Here is an 18,141-nt window from a genome sequence, read left to right as displayed (position 1 = left end):
GAAAGCTTTGCTGAACGTTCCTTTTCTTTGTCATGCTTGTCCTCAATTCCTTCCTTGCATTCTTTATTACCAAGGATATTTGCTTGAAATCAAGTGGCTTGCCTTGCTTCTGTTGTGGGTAAATTAGGAGCAACTCTGTTGAGGGCAAATACAGTGTAAAATTGGTCTTAACCCGAAACTAAATGAACAGGATCATTATTTCTTAATGTTCATCTGCATCTGAAGATGACTCTGATATCTCGGTCAGTTGCTGTGAAATTTGATCGGAGGCAGAAGGAATGTGTTTATCATAGGGAATAAGCAACCAGAGAACCTATGAAACAAAGATCCTGTTACTGTGCAAATATTCTTGGTAGGAAAGAAGCAGATAATGGAAATTCTGAAAAGATATATAGTCAGAATAGAATTATTTTTAGAAGCTTACGGAGTGTTTTGTCAGGCAGACACTCCTGAAAACTGCCTGTAAACCATTGCAGTGCAGTGACAAAAACTGAAAAGTTAATATTCATCTTAATATTTACCACAGCAAGATCAGCTCTGCGTGAGATCACATTGCAGAAACAGGAGAACTGAGATCACGTTGCAGGACTAGCAGAATTTCCCACCTCACTGGGATGAGGTCTGCCTTATGTACATTTTATAGCCGAGTTAGCTTTGGTACAAAACTCAGCAAGATTAAATGCAGATATGCTTCTTGGGTTTCTCCGCGGGTCGTCTCGTGTCGGGACGCGTGAAGCTGTCTCTCACCCAGCTTTACGTGTACCCTAGATTCGGACGAGTCGCCGGTGGCAAGGGAGCGCAGCGTGATTGTGCACGCCAACCCGGACTTCTCCAGCGCCGGCAGCCGGCGGTCAGGGACCAGGGACTCGGAGTGCCAGACGGAAGAAATCCTGATCGCGGCTCCCTCCCGGCGCCGCATCCGCGCGCAGAGGGGGCAGAGCGTGGTCGCCTCCCTCTCGCACTCCGCCGGCAACATTTTGGTGCTGGCGGACAACGGGGATGCCGTCTTCGCTGCTGCCGTCAGCAACCGCATCCGTTCGCGGAGCCTCCCTCGTGAGGGTGCGAGAGCCAGCGAGGGCGACCCGGCCGCCACCACCAAGAGTTCGGCGTATGATGCAGAGCACTTCCTAGCCAGCCAGGAGAGGCTCCCAAAAAAGGGGAAGGAGGTCCTGAGCAAACAGGGTTCACAAGAGCACCAGGCCCTAGGTTTAACTTGCCCTCAGCACCTGCACAGCCCTGAGCACAGCATTGGCGAGAGAGGGAGGTCGCGACTGTCGAGGATGGCAGATTCGGGAAGCTGCGAGATTTCGTCCAACTCGGACACCTTTGGGAGCCCCATTCACTCCATCTCCACAGCAGGAGTCCTGCTCAGCAGCCACATGGACCAGAAGGATGACCACCAGTCCTCCAGCGGCAACTGGAGTGGGAGCAGCTCCACATGTCCCTCTCAGACGTCCGAAACCATTCCTCCTGCTGCCTCTCCGCCGCTGACGGGCTCCTCACACTGTGACTCCGAGCTGTCCCTCAACACTGCTCCCAATGCCAATGAGGACTCGAGTGTCTTCATCACGGAGCAGTTCAGTGACCATGTGGACAAGGTCAGAGGCCACAGGGCGAGTTCTTTCACCTCTACCGTGGCAGATTTACTTGATGACCCCAACAACAGCAACACGAGTGACAGCGAGTGGAACTACCTTCACCACCACCACGATGCCTCCTGTCGCCAGGACTTCAGCCCCGAGCGCCCCAAGGCCGACAGCCTGGGATGCCCGAGCTTCACGAGCATGGCCACGTATGACAGCTTCCTAGAGAAGACCCCCTCTGACAAGGCAGACACTAGCTCACACTTCTCCGTGGATACTGAAGGATACTATACCTCCATGCACTTTGACTGTGGTCTCAAGGGTAACAAGAGCTATATTTGCAACTATGCAGCCGCAGGCTCCGAGAGCGGCCAGACGGCGAGCGTGACATCCAGCCTGGCCGACTGCGCCTGGCAGGACTGCGTGAACCACAGGAGGCAGGGACGGCAGAGCATCTCTCTGAAGAAACCAAAGGCAAAGCCAGCCCCACCAAAACGCAGCTCGTCTTTGAGGAAATCTGAGGGCAGCATGGATCTTCCCGAGAAGAAAGAACCAAAGATTAGCAGCGGGCAGCACGTGTCGCACACCACCAGGGAAATGAAGCTGCCGCTTGAGTTTTCCAACAAGCCTTCCAGAGCGGAGGGCTCTAGCCTGCCACCCAAATCCGAGCTGCCCTGGGCGAGCCAGAGCGACGGCGGCCTGAAGGACGCTCAGTTCGACACGGCCGACATGCCGTCCTTTAAAGACGAAGGTGCTGAACAACCTCACTATGCAGACCTCTGGCTCCTGAACGACTTGAAATCTAGTGATCCTTACAGGTCTTTATCTAATTCGAGCACTGCTACGGGTACCACGGTCATAGAGTGCATCAAGTCGCCAGAGAGTTCCGAGTCCCAGACGTCGCAGTCCGGGTCACGGGCCACCACCCCATCCCTCCCTTCCGTCGACAGCGAGTTTAAGCTGGCCTCGCCGGAGAAGCTGGCGGGACTGGCCTCACCCTCCAGCGGGTACTCGAGCCAGTCAGAAACACCAACCTCCTCCTTCCCGACCGCCTTCTTCTCCGGACCCTTGTCTCCGGGGGGCAGCAAGAGAAAGCCGAAAGTACCCGAGAGGAAGTCGTCGCTGCAACAGCCGCTCTCTAAAGACAGCACCGTGTCTGCAAGCAAAGACCTCGAACTCCCGATTATACCTCCGACCCATCTCGACCTAAGTGCTCTTCACAGTGTCCTGAACAAACCATTCGCTCACCGGCACCAGCTGCACGCCTTCAACCCCAGCAAGCAGAACACGGTGGGAGAAGCCCTCAGCCCCAGCCCGCCCTCTGCCCTCGCCATCACGCCCTCCGTCCTTAAGTCCGTGCACCTCAGGGCCGTCAACAGGCCTGAAGAAGCGAAGCAGAAGGGCAGCACTCCCGACCTGCTCTGCGTCCGAGAGACTGCTGTGGTGGCAAACGATGTTTCACCGGGCAAAATGCGGCCACTCCTAACCAAGAAGCCAGTATCACGGCAGTACTCCACTGAGGAGGACATCATGTCGTACATCGACTCTTCCCTGGCAGAAACTGGCCCTGGAAAACCGCCCTTAGAAAAGAGCTCCTCCTTCAGCGGGCAGAGTAATTGTGAGCAAGAAACTCTAACTTCAGCAAGTGTGGCTCTGGTTGAAATCAAACCCATGAAAGACCAAGTGCCACTGGCTGCCGAGCGCTTGCCAGACAGCGCTCTAAACCAGTCTTGTGCCGTTCCTACAGAAGGGTTTCAGAAAGGCTCGGCCATCCCCACAGGTGATTACGAAGCGGAGAAAGCTAACCGGGGAGCAGAAGTAGACGGCCGCCCCGAGCGAGCGCAGGCTCAGCCGGAGCTCTCCGGTGGCGGTGGGCAGCAGCTGGAGCCTGGCGCTGCGGCTGAAAGCCCCGCTCGGGCCCAGGGAGCAGATGTCAGCGATCAGCTTAAGCACCAACTCGATTTAAGCCACCATGTGCCTGGGAATATCAGCTTTGAATCAGAGACGGCAGCGGTAAACTCGCTCGGTGAAGCGAGTTGCAAGCAGGAGAACGACATCACATCAGGTATTCCTACCAAAAGTGCCTCCGATGCCGGCAGGGTGGACGAGACAGCGGGTGGCACAGAAGAGCCGTCGCTGAAAGGTCAGTCGTGTCCTCTGTCTGCGCTGGGTGGGGTGTGACTGGCAGTGGGGTGACAAAACTGGGTGCCCTGAGGGCTGGAGGTGTTACTCAGCGTGCCTCCGCAGGCCCTGGTGAGCCCTCCTGGTCTGCCAGCGGAGCAGCCACCCAGAGATGCTGTGTGCTCTCTCAGAGGGGTGTATTTCTCTGATAAATGCTTCCTCCCTTGTGCTACGTGCCAGACAGAAACAGGAGAGGGAGAAGCACTGCCCCGCTGTGCAGGGGGCTGTACTGTCACCACTGCAGAGCTGGTGCCAGTGTCTGTACCACAAGCAGGAGATCCTGCTTTTGGGCCCTAGCAGTGCCCACCGCATGGCTCCAACGTGCAACGTGCATGGTAGTTAGAGGATAAAGTCTGTGTCACCAGCATTGGCTGTTGGCTCACACACCGAGCTCATGCCTTGCCTTAGCAGCACTGCTTCAAAACATGGTGGGGGTGTGACTCTAACCATGGCTTCTGTCCTTATCTTAGAGTCTTCTCCAAGTGACGACTCCATCATGTCCCCGCTGAGTGAAGACTCTCAGGCTGAAGCTGAGGACGTTTTCGTGTCTCCCAACAAACCTCGCACTACTGAGGACCTGTTTGCAGTCATTCACAGGTGATCTAACCTTCTTGTGGTTAGGCCTTGTCCCGCCCGCAGGCAGAGGTAGCTGGCATGGTGCTATGGGCAAGGTGTGCACGAGTATCCCAGCCAGCGATGGTACTGGAAGTCCTGAAGTCCCGCTGGTGCCTGCCCTTGCAACTACAGGAATGAGCTAACACCATCCAGAGGTGGTTTTGGGAGGGGACGGGCTCAGGTGCAAAATAGGGTATGCGGGTCTGCCCACATCTGTGCCTATGCATATGCTTCTCAGCTGATCTGGTCTTTATCTAAACTGGTTGAGGCACTTAGGTTATTTTTTTCAGTGAGCTACATCTGCTATTTTTGAAGGCCCCCCCATGACTTCAGTCAGGTTTATTTACCAGACTTCCAGGAAAACCTCTGGTAGGGCTGACAACTGCATAATGATTGGTGATTCTGTATGAAATTCTTCATCTCGATTTCCTCTGTCCTGAGACTACCTTCTTTAGTTTATTGCATTAGTTTTCTAAGAGACAGCTTCTAAAAAGGGCTTTTTTATGGTCTCACATTGTCACCTGACACTATAGGGACAGGCAGACTCTTTTAGGGATCCTTTGCAGAATGAGGACTGGCCACAGGGTTGTGGTTATAATCAGAGCTTTATTTTCACATAAATTTTTGAGCAATTGCCACAGCTTATTGTTATCTACAGTTTCTAGCAGCAAGCATAGTTTACAGGTACATAGAATTCTAGTAAATAAAGTAGCTTTCTTATTATCCACAATTTCTGATACTTAGACTTTTTAATCACATGGACCCTCTGCAGATCAGGTTAATTCTTCATAATCAGCACATGATACGATAGTCATAATCTAGACTCAGACTTCACCTAAAAGAAGATGAGTCACTCAGTCCTTAGAGGAAGCAGATGATGATGGAGACATCCCTGGCCACCTGGGGACCATGGGTTTTGCTGTCCAGCAGCAGCTCTCGTCTAAGGCTTGCTGCTGCTTGACCTTATAAGCAATACTTTACATGCTGTTACATTTCCCCGTTCCATAAAAAGTCACTGCATCCTGGCAATCCAGTGCCTGGGCTTTGATAATGCTGGTGGGCAAATATTCTTATCACAGTGGATAAGTAGGAGAGAGAAAGAGGGGGAGGGTGATACCTGACTAGCCTGCTTACATATTATGGGTGTTTGCCTTATATATATGCTTTACAAATAACATCAGGCTGTTCTCTCTGAGAAACACGTCTCCAAAGAAAAGTCCCCACAGTGGTTTCTGGGTGTTCCCCCCAGCTCCTTCTTACTGAGTGAGCTGTCACACTGAAGTGATGAGAAGGCATCTCTTCGAATTTAGTGTGTTTTGTATTCAGCTGAAATTTGCAATCACAGCTGAAATTACAGATTTCTGATATTAAATGGGTTTCGATGAGTATTTGGCTAACCTGGGACTCTGTAAGCATCATTGTCTTTACAAAGAGCTGTTTGTGCATGAATTGTTTTAGAAGAGGTGGGTAAGATTGAGAGGGATTAAGGAAGCTCCAGCTAGTTTAAAAGCATGGTGAATCCGTGAAACTCCATGCTAGCGTGAAGCGTTCTTCTACAAAGATAGCATATGAAAGAATGTTCCTCTGTATTTTTACAGATCGAAAAGGAAAGTTCTTGGGAGAAAGGACTCCGGAGACCTGTCTGTCAGGAACAGATTGAGAGCTTCCTCTGGGACAAGCAGCCAGCCGCCCGCCAGCAGTACGCTGCCCGCCAGCAGCGCGCCGCCCACCAGCAGCGCGGGTGCTCCCATAAGCAGCCAGAGGTCCCCCGGGCTTATATACAGGAATGCCAAGAAGTCCAACACATCTAACGAGGAGTTTAAACTACTGCTTCTTAAAAAGGGCAGTCGGTCTGATTCTAGCTACAGGATGTCCGCCACAGAAATTCTGAAGAGTCCAATCCTGCCCAAGTCACCCGGAGAGCTGACAGCGGATGCTCCCCAAAGCCTGGACGAGTCTCCCCCGGCGGCGAGTCCCGATGCGCTGTCCCCGCTGTCCCCCTGCTCACCGAGGGTCAATGCAGAGGGATTCTCCTCCAAGAGCTTTCCCATGTCGGCGTCTTCGCGAGTGGGGCGCTCCCGGGCTCCGCCGGCAGCCAGCAGCAGCCGGTACAGCGTGCGTTGCAGGCTGTACAACACGCCGATGCAGGCCATCTCGGAGGGAGAGACCGAGAACTCGGACGGCAGCCCCCATGATGACCGGTCTTCTCAGAGCTCAACATAGGCTGCCAGGGACTGCTGACACCACGTGGGTTGTGTAAGGATGTGAATATAAGAGGCCAACGCTGTAGCAGTCAAAGAAATAATAATAATTGCAGGGCAATATCGATGCTTAAATGTGTTTGTGTTCGTCAGATGCTGGGGAAACAGGACTACAGCTGTAGCTATTTATTACTCTACATTTTATAAAAGTAGAAAGATATGCTACATCTATTGTGTTTTCTTTTAGTTTCATTTCATTTATCCCACTCTCATTTCTGTTGTCACTGTAGATTTCAAGGACATACACTTTTCGTAGAGTTCAAAGAGACTTCTTGTGGGTTTTTTTTCTTTTTTTTTTCCCAGAAGTTGCCCATCTAGAAACAAATCCCTCACTGTAGTGCTTCCCTAGGGAGAAAAATAAAAAAGCAAATGCTCTTGAGGATTGGTATTTTTCTACACTAAAATGAGCTGAAACAAAATTTAGAAGAAATTAACAAAACATATGTAAATACCATATTTTTGATAGAAATTTGTAAATAGAATTATCAAAAAGTGGACACATGGCAAACAATTTACCACATAACAACTTTGTTTATAGAAGACAAAAGAAGTCAAATGTAATAACTGTATTCTGTGAATACCATTTTCATATCAAACATAAATTCACATGGCCACCAACAACCACTTTCGGTGCCATATAAGCCTCAAAGACGACATTTAACAGTCGAAAGGAATTCTCCACCTTAGCTAACAAAACGTAAAGGCTGACTGAGATCGGATTAAAGCAACCATTTGTCTTTCTAACGTAGCTCCCAACAAGCTAACTGAAAAGTGCAGCTGTGAGTTTCACCGTGATAATCGGCTGGGAAGGCAGGCGTGCTTCTGACACAACTAAGTCATTTCCAATACGAAGCCCCAAACGGTCCCATCTGACGGTGTCCCCTGGGCCTTCGTGCTAACAGGGATTGCTTGGGCGAGAATAGACGTGAGGAAATAGTACTTCCTTTCGTATTCCTATTAGGCTATTGGGATACATAACACAGTCATAACCTGGTAACTATAATCTTTAAACATGATTAGTTTCTGGCTCTTAAGGGAAACAAATAAATTATAAGCATGCAACAAGCGCTTTCAATTTATCAGTAAATATCTGCGATGAGTTTTCAGTGAAGCTTTCTCTTTGTGCTGATGAGATTCATGCTACCTAAATATTTACAAAAATGACACTGTGAAAATGTAGCTGGGAAATAGGTATGTGTATGCATTATTTATATTCATTGCGAATCCGGGAAGTGGAAAGCTCTGGTTCATTGTGCCAGCCACATACAGTTTGGATTTCGTCTGGGTTCACCAGAAATGTGCAACAGGGTGGGGGACTGGGATGGGGTGGGAGAGGAGACAAGTCAAAGCAACTGCTTTGATACAAATGAAAGCAGGGAAATAAAAGCTGAATTACTTGAAGTTACTTGAATTTTCTTGTCTTAAAACTGAAAGGACGTGTACTTTTAAACTTAACCCACAAGTTGCTTTATGCTTTTAATTTTTAAATGAAATAAAACCAGTCGTTGGCCTGATTCTCCTTTGGGCTATCGTGGTTTCCAATGATGTAGCCTGACCATGCTACTCAGAGAACAAGGCCCTCTTTGTCCAAAATTTGTGCAGTTGGTGTTGTTTGCTATAATATATGCTTTGGAGTAGAGGAATAGAGGAAAGGTTAGTGCAGAGAAAATATTACAAGAAGGAATTTGGTGTGCAGTAGGACAGGTTGAGTAGGATGGCAGAAAGAGCGTACTTAGGTACTAAAGAAATCAACTCAAAGCTGGCCTTAAGCATAAGTAAATAATAGGGAAGTGGGATGTGTGAAATGGGTTTTTCCTTTTTTTTTTTTTTTGTGCTTTTATTCATGTAATGCATAAAGCTGAGAGTTTTAAAAGAGGGCAGATTGTGTTTTTAAGAGGAAGGTTCAACCTAAAGCGGTTATGATTTTAAAGAGTTTGAGCAAGTCAGAATGGTTTAACAAATCCTGAATGTTATTTCCCATAAGGTTTGTGTCTCATTTTGTCTAGCATTTACCACAAGAAATATATAATTCAGGGTATCCTACCGTCCTCCTGTGTAGTCTGGTTGTGTGCAGTACGCAAGATGGAATCACTATGCATGCGGTACGTGTGTTGGGAAGAGGCATGGTAAATCAGCTAAAGGGCTTCAAAACAGGGAAGTCTAAAGTAGTTTTTAAAAAGGTAGGTGGGGCAAGGTTTGGAAATTAAGGACTAGTCACATTAGTAGCTTAGTTAAGAAAATAAGTCTAAACACAAGTGAAATGAATGAATGGGAATGTTTTAATAGGAATTGTATAGCATATAACAGAACACTTTCTGGAGAACATGAGTAAAGGAAGTTTAGGTATTGGGCAGAAACTCCTTAGTTTGTCATCTTAAGTCATTTTCCCTAAAATTTTACCAGTTCTTTTATAACATGTTTGCCCTTAAAGGTGTTCTATGTGCTTTAAAGAATCATTCAAAACTGTTAAGAGAATACAGATTAATTGACTTTGGTGATACCACTTTTTATTACCAGTCAACAATTTCATAGGTGCCATATATAAATATATATATATACACTAAAATGTTTTTTGACTTGAATTGTGAGGCAATACTTCACATACAAAATGACCAGAGAACAATCACATTGAAATATAGTCTTATTTTGTGTAAAATCTATGAGAGGCTTTCTTCCTATTTTCTATTCAGCAGATCGAAACACAAACAAAGCCACTGTAAATCCACTGTGAAGAAGAGAGTTCATAACAAATGTGGGAGGCAGAGGAAAGGAAATGGAGGGAGACCCCTTCGGTGTTGCAGGTGTGCCTCCAAGGCACCAGAGGACAAGCTGTAGAGCAAGGGGAACATCAGACATCTTGAAACAGGGTACAGTACGTGCCTAACGGCCACCAGTGAATCATCGTTTCAACCTGTTGTTCCGTTGTTTGCACTGATGTTCTGGAGATGATTTTGGAAGTTACACAGCTGTGTGTTTTGAAAAGTAACATTTTTTTCCCCTTTTTTCTTTCCCTTTTTTTCATGGCAGCATAGAGAAGATGGAATAGTTGTAGCAAATAAAGCATATATTTGCTTTTGCCAAAGGTCAGTGATTGAGTGCATTTGCTGCAATGGTGGCAGATATAGAGAAATACTGTAGGTTATGACTTAAAGAATTAAAAAAAAAAAATTAAGAAGGTTACAGTGTAACTATTTTGGTACTAGCACCAGTTCATGCTGGCAGAAAAGACAATGGTTTATGGACTTGCATCCATTTTGTATTTTTGTAATATTTGTAAATATGAACTTTTTAAATTGTTGCAAAGATGGTTTCTTTTGTAAAATGTTTTCAAAGTTTACATTAAATCCAAGCCTTTGTATATTTTAGAGCTGTGCAACACTTTAAGTCTTGTATTTATTTTTAGTAAAAACGGTGACAGTTTCATTGTGAACCCCTCTCAAAAAATGTGTCGGAAAAGTTTGATTACCTAGAAAGTGTGTATAGAAACTGCAAATAAACGTGACTGCAATTAAATCACACCTTCTCTTTGCTTGTAATGAAATGTAAAGTCTGATCTACTAGACTACGAGTACAGTTTTTCCAAAAGTAAGTCTCAGTGCATCGCGTCTTTCAAACCACTTGATCTTGTTTTCCCTTCAATTTAAGATTTTGTACAAACCAAGTAAGGGAAAAACCTGTATCCAATCTAAACTGTCACTGAGTTTAAGTGGAATTTAGCCCCCAAGTACAATTTTGTCAGAATATAAAGACTGCTAGATTTGCCCAAATTCTACAAGGGACAAAAGGTTAAGCAGGAAAGAAAGGAAGCAGAAATGAAAAATAATGGAAAGACTGCTACTTTATCTTTGGCTGGAAAACAAATTGCAACACGTAAGACCCAAGGCATAAAGCATCCAGTGACTGAACCTTATCACATAAAGCAATCAGTGGCCAAAAGGCGGGTGATAAACTATGAACATAAAATAAAGTAGCATTTGCACTTCTAAGTTTAAGTCATTTTGGTTAGTGGGAGATAGAGAAGTCTGGACACGGACGCTAGGTGGGTTAAATGTTCTAAAACTGCATACCTGCAGGAAAAGGGGAAGAGAAGAAGCTTTTGTTTTCATCTGTCATTCTGTCAGTAGCTTTGCAACCCTGTACATAGGTACTTGAAAAGCGCACATGGGCAAAAGTGGAAATATGGAAGTCTAGTGCCTTAGAGTGGAGAAATCAGCCTTGGGGAACGCAGCTGAGCTATTTGAAATCGTGCCTCGCAAAGATACAAAGATTTCCCCTATGGGTGTGGTACCAGAGTGGTCTCCGAGTGGGAATCAGCTTCTATAACATTTGTTTCAACCAGATGGTCAAGCAGTTAATGGCTATGTAGATCATTTGCTGATGTATATTATGCGCCTCTCCCAATCCAGAAGTACAGATAAGCAAGAACTGCAGGACGAGCTTAGCCCACAGAGGCAGGCACAATCTGGTTTTTATCTGCTCGCTGTACACTTGTGTATTTTCTTCATGCTCAGTGGAGAGAAAATTAAACATTAGACCTCATAAAATATACCCATTGCTTTTTTATATATACAAGCTGAAATCTTTGTAACTATTTACAACATATGTGAAGTCGGTGACTTTTTTTTTTAAGTCTTTGCAAAATCCAGGCTTCAGCATGTACCATTGGGTACACGTACACAGCATACCACAGTCAAGCCCATCCAGTGGTAATATAAACCAGATACTACACGGAGCATCACTGCATATACAAGCTCTTCTCAGGTTGTGCCTTCCTGCTCGGCAAAGCACCCCAGCGTGCTGTGTGGGTGTCTGTGTGGAATGTACATAAACGTGCACGGTACAACTTACAAATGGGGGGTGCTTTCTGTTTGGAAGATAATAAAGCACGTGGGTGTAAGAACTTCAGATGCTACAGTGAAAATTATGGTACCTTCTCCACAGAGTGAAATTCCAACACACATATACGCACACACCACCAACAACAAATGTACCTATACACTTCACCCACAGTGTTTTCAGACACTTGGCAATCAGCTCAAGCATGGTATCAAGCGGGGTCCTGCTTGAGCTAGAAAATGTGAGGCATGTTCTAATTTTCATCTCTTGCTGGAACAGGTTTAAAAAGAGAAGCATTCATCCACCATAAAAATAAATCTTGCTTCAGAGAAGGGACTAAGGCAAGAACTCTGCAGGTACTGATGTTCCTGCTCTGGGGAGTATTTCTCGCTGTTATCTTCTGCTCCGCGTAACACATACACATCTGAGAAAGTGAGTACTTCCTCAAGGATCTGGTCACTGGATTGCAGCCATCCATCTTCCAGATTTGCTTTTCCCTGCCGCTTGGCTCTTCATTATGCCTAGAACAGCGCTGTGTTTTGGGGAGGCCGCACAGGAGGAATGCTGCTGGCAGAGCCAAGCTGCTCTCTCAGGCTGTGCCGCATACAGTGCTGCATTCCCACCATCCACATGGCTTTCTGCCTGCTGGGCTGTTCCAGCACAGGGCAGCAACAGGCAGAACTGTTGTTTTAGTATCACAGTTTCAAATTCAGTCGGTGAGAGGGCCAGTCCCATCAGCGAGGGACACTCCCATTATCAAATGTCTACGATGAGGCCTTTCGAAGAGGCTGTTGCGCAAAAGCAGGCTGACAGCCGCAGGGATACACCACAATGCATACCTGCACTGAGGGAATGTTAACACTGTGGGTGGAGACACCTGGAAACAGGACAGCACTTTCTCAACCCGGCAGCCACCCGCAGGAGAAGGAAAGGTGGTTCCTCCAAAGGTTTTGGAGCCTTTGTTTGAATGTGAGGGCTTTTAGGTGTTTAAATAAGGTTTTTAATATCAAAGCATTTCCTGGATCTCAATCTTTAATCCTGGGTATGTCAGGCATCCCCAGCTTGTGGTATTACACAGAGTTTGATAAGTTTCATCTTCAACTCTTGTGCTGTTGGCACTGTCACCTTTGGGAGCTGGAACCTAGTCTCCACCTTAATACCCCTTCACAATGGTATGTGCTCCTGCAACAAACTCCTCTCCCGGGGAAGAGGGCAGCTAAGTGCTGGCTGCAGCCCTAGCGCTGATTTCCATAAACCTATTTTTGGTTGTGTTAATTACATCTCCCTCCTTTTATTTCTCTACTTGGTGACAGAAGCATGTATTTACTGTTCTGATTCTGGGATTAAACTCAGGGTGAAAGGTTGCTGATCCTGCTTGTCCCAGTTGTGTTTTTAACTAGTGGCTTCTAGGTATTCTCCTGAAACTTTTATAGTGCCCAACCTTATCATAAGAATTCTTCAGTGGTTCTCCTAAGTTCTTGAATGCAGGTTATCCAGCTCTGCTGACTGACAATGTCTTCAGTTACCTCAGTATGAATGGAAGAGGTTTCATATCACGCCATCTGGATATACTCCTGAAACAGAAAACAGAGGAAGTGTATTCATGATGAACCCACATCCTCCAACATAGGCTCAAGGTCAGGATAACAAAACAGGCAAGCAGCTAAAGACAGTGTTTCCCACTCGATTCACCTGCATTGGCATTTAAACTTCCCCAGAGTTTGAAAATCAGAAAACCACTATGAATGTTAAAGCAATTTTATCCTACAAAAGGGGTAGGCATTCTCAGTGAAGTTTTCTGTTTATTCAGAAGGTAAATTCAAAAGATGCACAAAACAGCAATGGTAGTGACAGTGCTAGGAATAGATACGGTAGCTTTTATTCATTTTTACTCTGAATAGATAGCTACATATTTTTTATTCATTTTAACAGAACTTTATCCAGATAGTACATTACTATTCTTACTATTGTCGTTTCACATTAAAGTTGCAAACCATAAACTATTCCTGTGAGGAAGCAACTGCTTCCACAGCTCCCTTATTATTCGGTCATCTTCAGCCGGAGCGAGGGGAAAGGCAGGAACTGCTCCTCCAGCCCCAAGAGAAGAATAACAAAGGCCAAGGAAATGCCATCTTGATCAACTCATAGGTCAGTTCAGACTGTTCACGTTAAGGCACTGCTTTCCATGCCTAGCAGCAACAGCGAGGTACTCATGAAGCAGGAAAACAGGCTTTCTTGGCAACAGCACATGAACAAATAAGAGATGCCTTGCCCTCTAATAATGGTTTTGCAATAGTTTTGATTTGGTGTTAGGCTGTTTCCATTTTATTTTATTACTCAAAATCATGCATTACAAAAAAAAAAAAAAAGGCAACAAAAAACCCACACACAAGACACCAATCATCCAGTGAGTTTCCTGTGGAAATTCACACTACGGTTTTCACTGAGACTGAGAAAATTGCGCAAGTAACATCACTGAACCCGTGGCTTGGTCACTTGGGTAACCAGTCACATTGAATCTAGGTCAGGTGGCTCAGATCTATTACAAGCCTCCAAAGCTGGAAAAAAGAAATCATCAGATAAAAACATCTCTGAGCAAATGACATTCAAAATCTGAAGGAATTCAGTTCCTGATCACTCAAGTTTATTTATACATTTAAAAGGCTGGCACAGAACTGTAATGTTATTACCAGTATTTAGTGTTCACTCTTTAACAGTAATGCTGTCCTTTTAAAAAGTACCTCCTTCAGGTGTTCTTTAAAAGCTTACTCAACAGCAGATGGACAACCCTTACATAATTTCGTCATTATGAGCAATGACAGCAAGTGGTTTTATTACCATTTAAGAATGTTAGAGCTTCAAAACTGGATTATCTGGAGTCTCTTCTTGGGCTTCACGCTTTCACTGTTTTCTTTTTTCTTTCTTTTTTGTAGATAATTTAAGGGCTGATCCAAAGCAACGTGAATGAAATATAGACCACACCCTCTAACTACTGATGCCAAACCATAATATCCTAATATTGCAAGCTGTTTCTATGCATTTCACTTTGCAAAGCCAGCTGAACCATCAAGCAAACCCTAAACATGTAGATTTAGGCTGTCATTTCTGGTACTTTCGTCAAATCAATGCACAAAACAAGTTCTGGGATCTATGAAGACCAACGTGTAACTGGAGTTAGTCCAGAGCTTTGCTTGTCATTTGAAATATCCAGCGATATAAAATACCAAGTTTTAATGAAATTAAGACCTTTCAGAAGCAGATGAAGTAGATAAGCTTAGAGTCATTGGATCCAATTAAATCAAAATATAAGTACCAGAAAAGATGGCCAAGAAATTAATTCCAGGAAAGTTTTTGTGAAAACTGATCCAAGAAAAACAAATGCCTTGTAGATCAGGTTTTCTCACTCCTTCTGAAAGTATGATTCCGCATTCAAATGTATTAACTATTAGCTGACTCCTTTCCTTAAAACAGTCTCCTGCCTACCTCCACCTGTTTCAGTTTTCTTTTCAAATCCATCATTTCTTCTATGTGATTAGCAAGCCACTGAAACAATATTTGTATATGTCTACCAATGTGGAATGTCTGCCACTTTTTATCTTCAAGACAAAGTCTTCTAAAATCACATGGTGTAACTCAGAAATGTTTGGCCTCTAGTGTATCAGATGATACTTTCTAATTAACTTCACTTCCTAAAGACTGGATTCATCTTACCCCTTCCTCAAATATCTTTCTTGTTAGCTCCTCCAAATACCGTTGTCCCACAAGAGTACAGAAATCATATATTTGTACAAACTTTTTCAGTCTTTTTCCTTTGAATGCCAACATTTCTTTATCCTTGTCCCAAGCACTTCCTTTCCATAGTTGGCAGTATGTGTCTCAGTTTCCTATTCAGCCTCTGTGGCCTTCCAGGATATACCTCTTCCCAAATCATTCTTTTCAGCGACTCCTTCCTTATACACATATAAATTGATGCCCTATCATTAAAAACAACAACAACAAAAACAAACAAACAAAACACCAGAAAAACAAAGGAGGAAGATAAAAGCTTATCTTGAAAACAGCTGGACTCCCTACCACTTGGGCATTCTCCTGTCACCTCCAGCTTTCTGGGAAAATGAAGCTCTTGGCTTACTCAGTGCTCTTCCAGCCCTGAACTTTAATTGAAAAGCAGCAGTAAATCTGTCGTGTTTTGGTGAAGAATCACTTGCATAAGAAACTGGATGTACCACAATGATGTGATTCAAGACGGGGCTTGTAGATGATGGTCTTCCACCTAACTATCAACGTCAAAGAGAAAACAGGCTTTTAAATCCTAGGAAGGACCAGGAAAGAATAAAGGAAGCACTGACTAATCCTTCAGATTCTCTCAAAACGCTTATGAGGAAATAAGGCAAAGTCTATAAATAGTCCTTTTATATGTACCTAACTCTTACACAAGTTTTCTCAGATATAAGCAACTAACTGCATGCTATATCGCCATTCTACCTTTCTCACCAATATGGGTAACAGTTTTTAAATCTTTTCTAGTTCTCTCTGCCCAGAATCTTTCAGATGTATGCTCTAAGCTTTAAAAACAGGATGTATGCTAGAGGAAAATACATCATGCCGGATCCAAAAGCCCAGGAGAGGCAAAGCTGATGTAGCTTCACACCCACGAGTTCAACCAGTAGTGAGGCTGAAGGCATATTCCCCTGACACGCACGTAGAGCACATACACACCACAAACATAGGCATACATGCAGCCAGCCACACAGCACACAGACAAAAACAGCCCGCACCCAAACAGACAGCACCCATGAGAAGCACTTCCCCTGCTTCTCTATGCCTGAGTAGGTCGGAGGTCCACTAGTGTATCCATATATATAAATATAAGCATGTGTACTGTGGGGATCCTCCAGCAGCAGAGCTCACACCCAGTCTGCCCCGTGGATCCCAGTCTCCCCAGTTGCTGTCACCCACACGTGTGCGTCCCCGAGGCCACAGCCCTACAGCAGCTGCTGTCACAGGCCTCCCACCCCCCAGTCCCCACGCAAAGCTGGCTGGTACTCCCCTGCTCCCTAAAAGCCAGCTCCCTGACATGGCGTCACCCTCGGAGACATCCCTGGCCCCCAGACCACTTTGCCTCCTGACAGGACAGTCCTGCCTGACCTTCACTGGTGCTCACAAACTCGTTCGTGCTTGCTCTTGATGTAGCACCACAGGCACAGGGGCCCCAGCCCATGGTGTGACTCCAGCTGCAGCACCCACACCCCCACACAAACAAAAGGGAGTCCCCCCAGGGAAGAACAAGAAAGGAATACATGAAGATACACTTGTTCCTCCCCTATTCACCTAAATCTCTCTCTTCCCTTGCTGTTGGTTCCTCCCCTAATGCTAAATTGTCTTGTGCAATCCCTCCTGTGTATCCCATAGCGTATCCCATACCCCTAGGCATCAACCCACTCAGTCCAAAGCTCCTCTGGTGGTGACTCGCGGGGAAGGGTTTCACACCTGGCTGCTGGGGGGCTGCTGGGCTCTGATGGGACAGCCCTGGAAGGGGCCCGAGGAGGGGGCTCCACCTACTCAGGTTCTCACCTACCCTTGTGCTCCTGTACTTCACTGTGCTGGTCCAAGCACTCAGGTAGAAAGGCTGTGACCCCTGCAGTGAGGCTGCACCTCGAGTGCTGCGTTCAGCTTTGGGACCCTCACTGCAAGGAGGACATCGAGGCCCTGGAGCGTGCCCAGAGCAGGGCTACGAAGCTGGTGAAGGGCCTGGAGCACAAGTCCTGTGAGGAGCGGCTGAGGGAACTGGGGTTGTTTAGTCTGGGGAAGAGGAGGCTCAGGGGAGACCTGATTGCTCTCTACAGCTACCTGAAAGGAAGGTGTGGGGAGCTGGGGGTCGGCCTCTCCTCACAGGTAACTAGTGATAGGGCTAGGGGGAACGGCCTCAAGTTGCACCAGGGGAGGTTCAGGTTGGAAATGAGGAGACATTTCTTCTCAGAAAGAGTGGTCAATCATTGGAACGGGTTGCCCAGGGAGGTGGTGGAGTCACCGTCCCTGGGGGTGTTCAAGGCAAGGTTGGACGTGGTGCTTAGGGACATGGTTCAGTGGGTGACATTGGTGGTAGGGGGATGGTTGGACCAGGTGAGCTTGGAGGTCTTTTCCAACCTTAATGATTCTGTGACTCTATAAAATCCACAGCTCTATGCCTGCTAGTGATGGTATTTAGAGACGCTATCCCCTCGTTTTAAGTTCAACTTCAAACAACAAATTTAAAAAGAAAAAAGTGGTTGGCATACGGAGAAAAAAGTACAGAATCATTTATGTAAGAAGGTGAGGCTGAAATTTGTGCACTTCGTCCCTCCCACGGCACTCCCATCAGAAGTCACCTCACTTTATAAAGTCACAAACTCTCTCGCAAGACGAGGACAACCTCTCGCAGCCATCCATCCCCCTCTGTGACGGGATTTCCCCAGCTTGCGAGGGCGCAGCAGGCAAACAGCCGGTGCCACCCGGGGCAGGGGACCTGCCACGGGGCCCCCCCGCACCTTGAGGGCCATCCCGCTCGCTGTGCCCCCCCGCAGGGGCTCCGGCAGCCCCAGCAGGTCGCTGAGGGAGGCCGAGGACAGGCAGAAGGAGGCGGCAGCGCCGGCCCCGCCCGCCCTGCTCCCGTTTGCCGGGCGCGT

At 46.3% G+C, this 18,141-nt stretch overlaps 1 protein-coding gene and 1 long non-coding RNA gene across 5 annotated transcripts in view; one reads left to right on the top strand and one right to left on the bottom strand.

The window, feature by feature from the left end:
- NHS (NHS actin remodeling regulator) overlaps positions 1-10,153 on the top strand; it is a 249,102-nt gene extending 238,949 nt beyond the window's left edge. For all 4 annotated transcript variants that reach the window (XM_083842335.1, XM_083842334.1, XM_083842336.1 and 1 more), the window contains 3 exons: positions 769-3,726; positions 4,235-4,361; positions 5,978-10,153. In XM_083842335.1, coding sequence (XP_083698461.1) covers positions 769-3,726; positions 4,235-4,361; positions 5,978-6,602 — 3,710 coding nt within the window. In that variant the 3' untranslated portion in view covers positions 6,603-10,153. The remainder of the gene's footprint in view (positions 1-768; positions 3,727-4,234; positions 4,362-5,977) is intronic.
- On the bottom strand, positions 8,450-18,135 carry LOC310901869. Its single transcript, XR_014586253.1, has 2 exons — positions 18,004-18,135; positions 8,450-13,050 (listed from the first exon to the last, which is right to left on the bottom strand). It is a non-coding gene; the product is annotated as an uncharacterized lncRNA (long non-coding RNA).
- Positions 18,136-18,141: the final 6 nt, after the last annotated feature.

Source organism: Anser anser, assembly GCF_964211835.1.
Source record: "Anser anser genome assembly, chromosome: 1".
NCBI lineage: Eukaryota > Metazoa > Chordata > Aves > Anseriformes > Anatidae > Anser > Anser anser.
The sequence above is the reverse complement of the archived record's forward strand: the minus strand, read 5'-3'. Positions and strand labels throughout refer to the sequence as shown.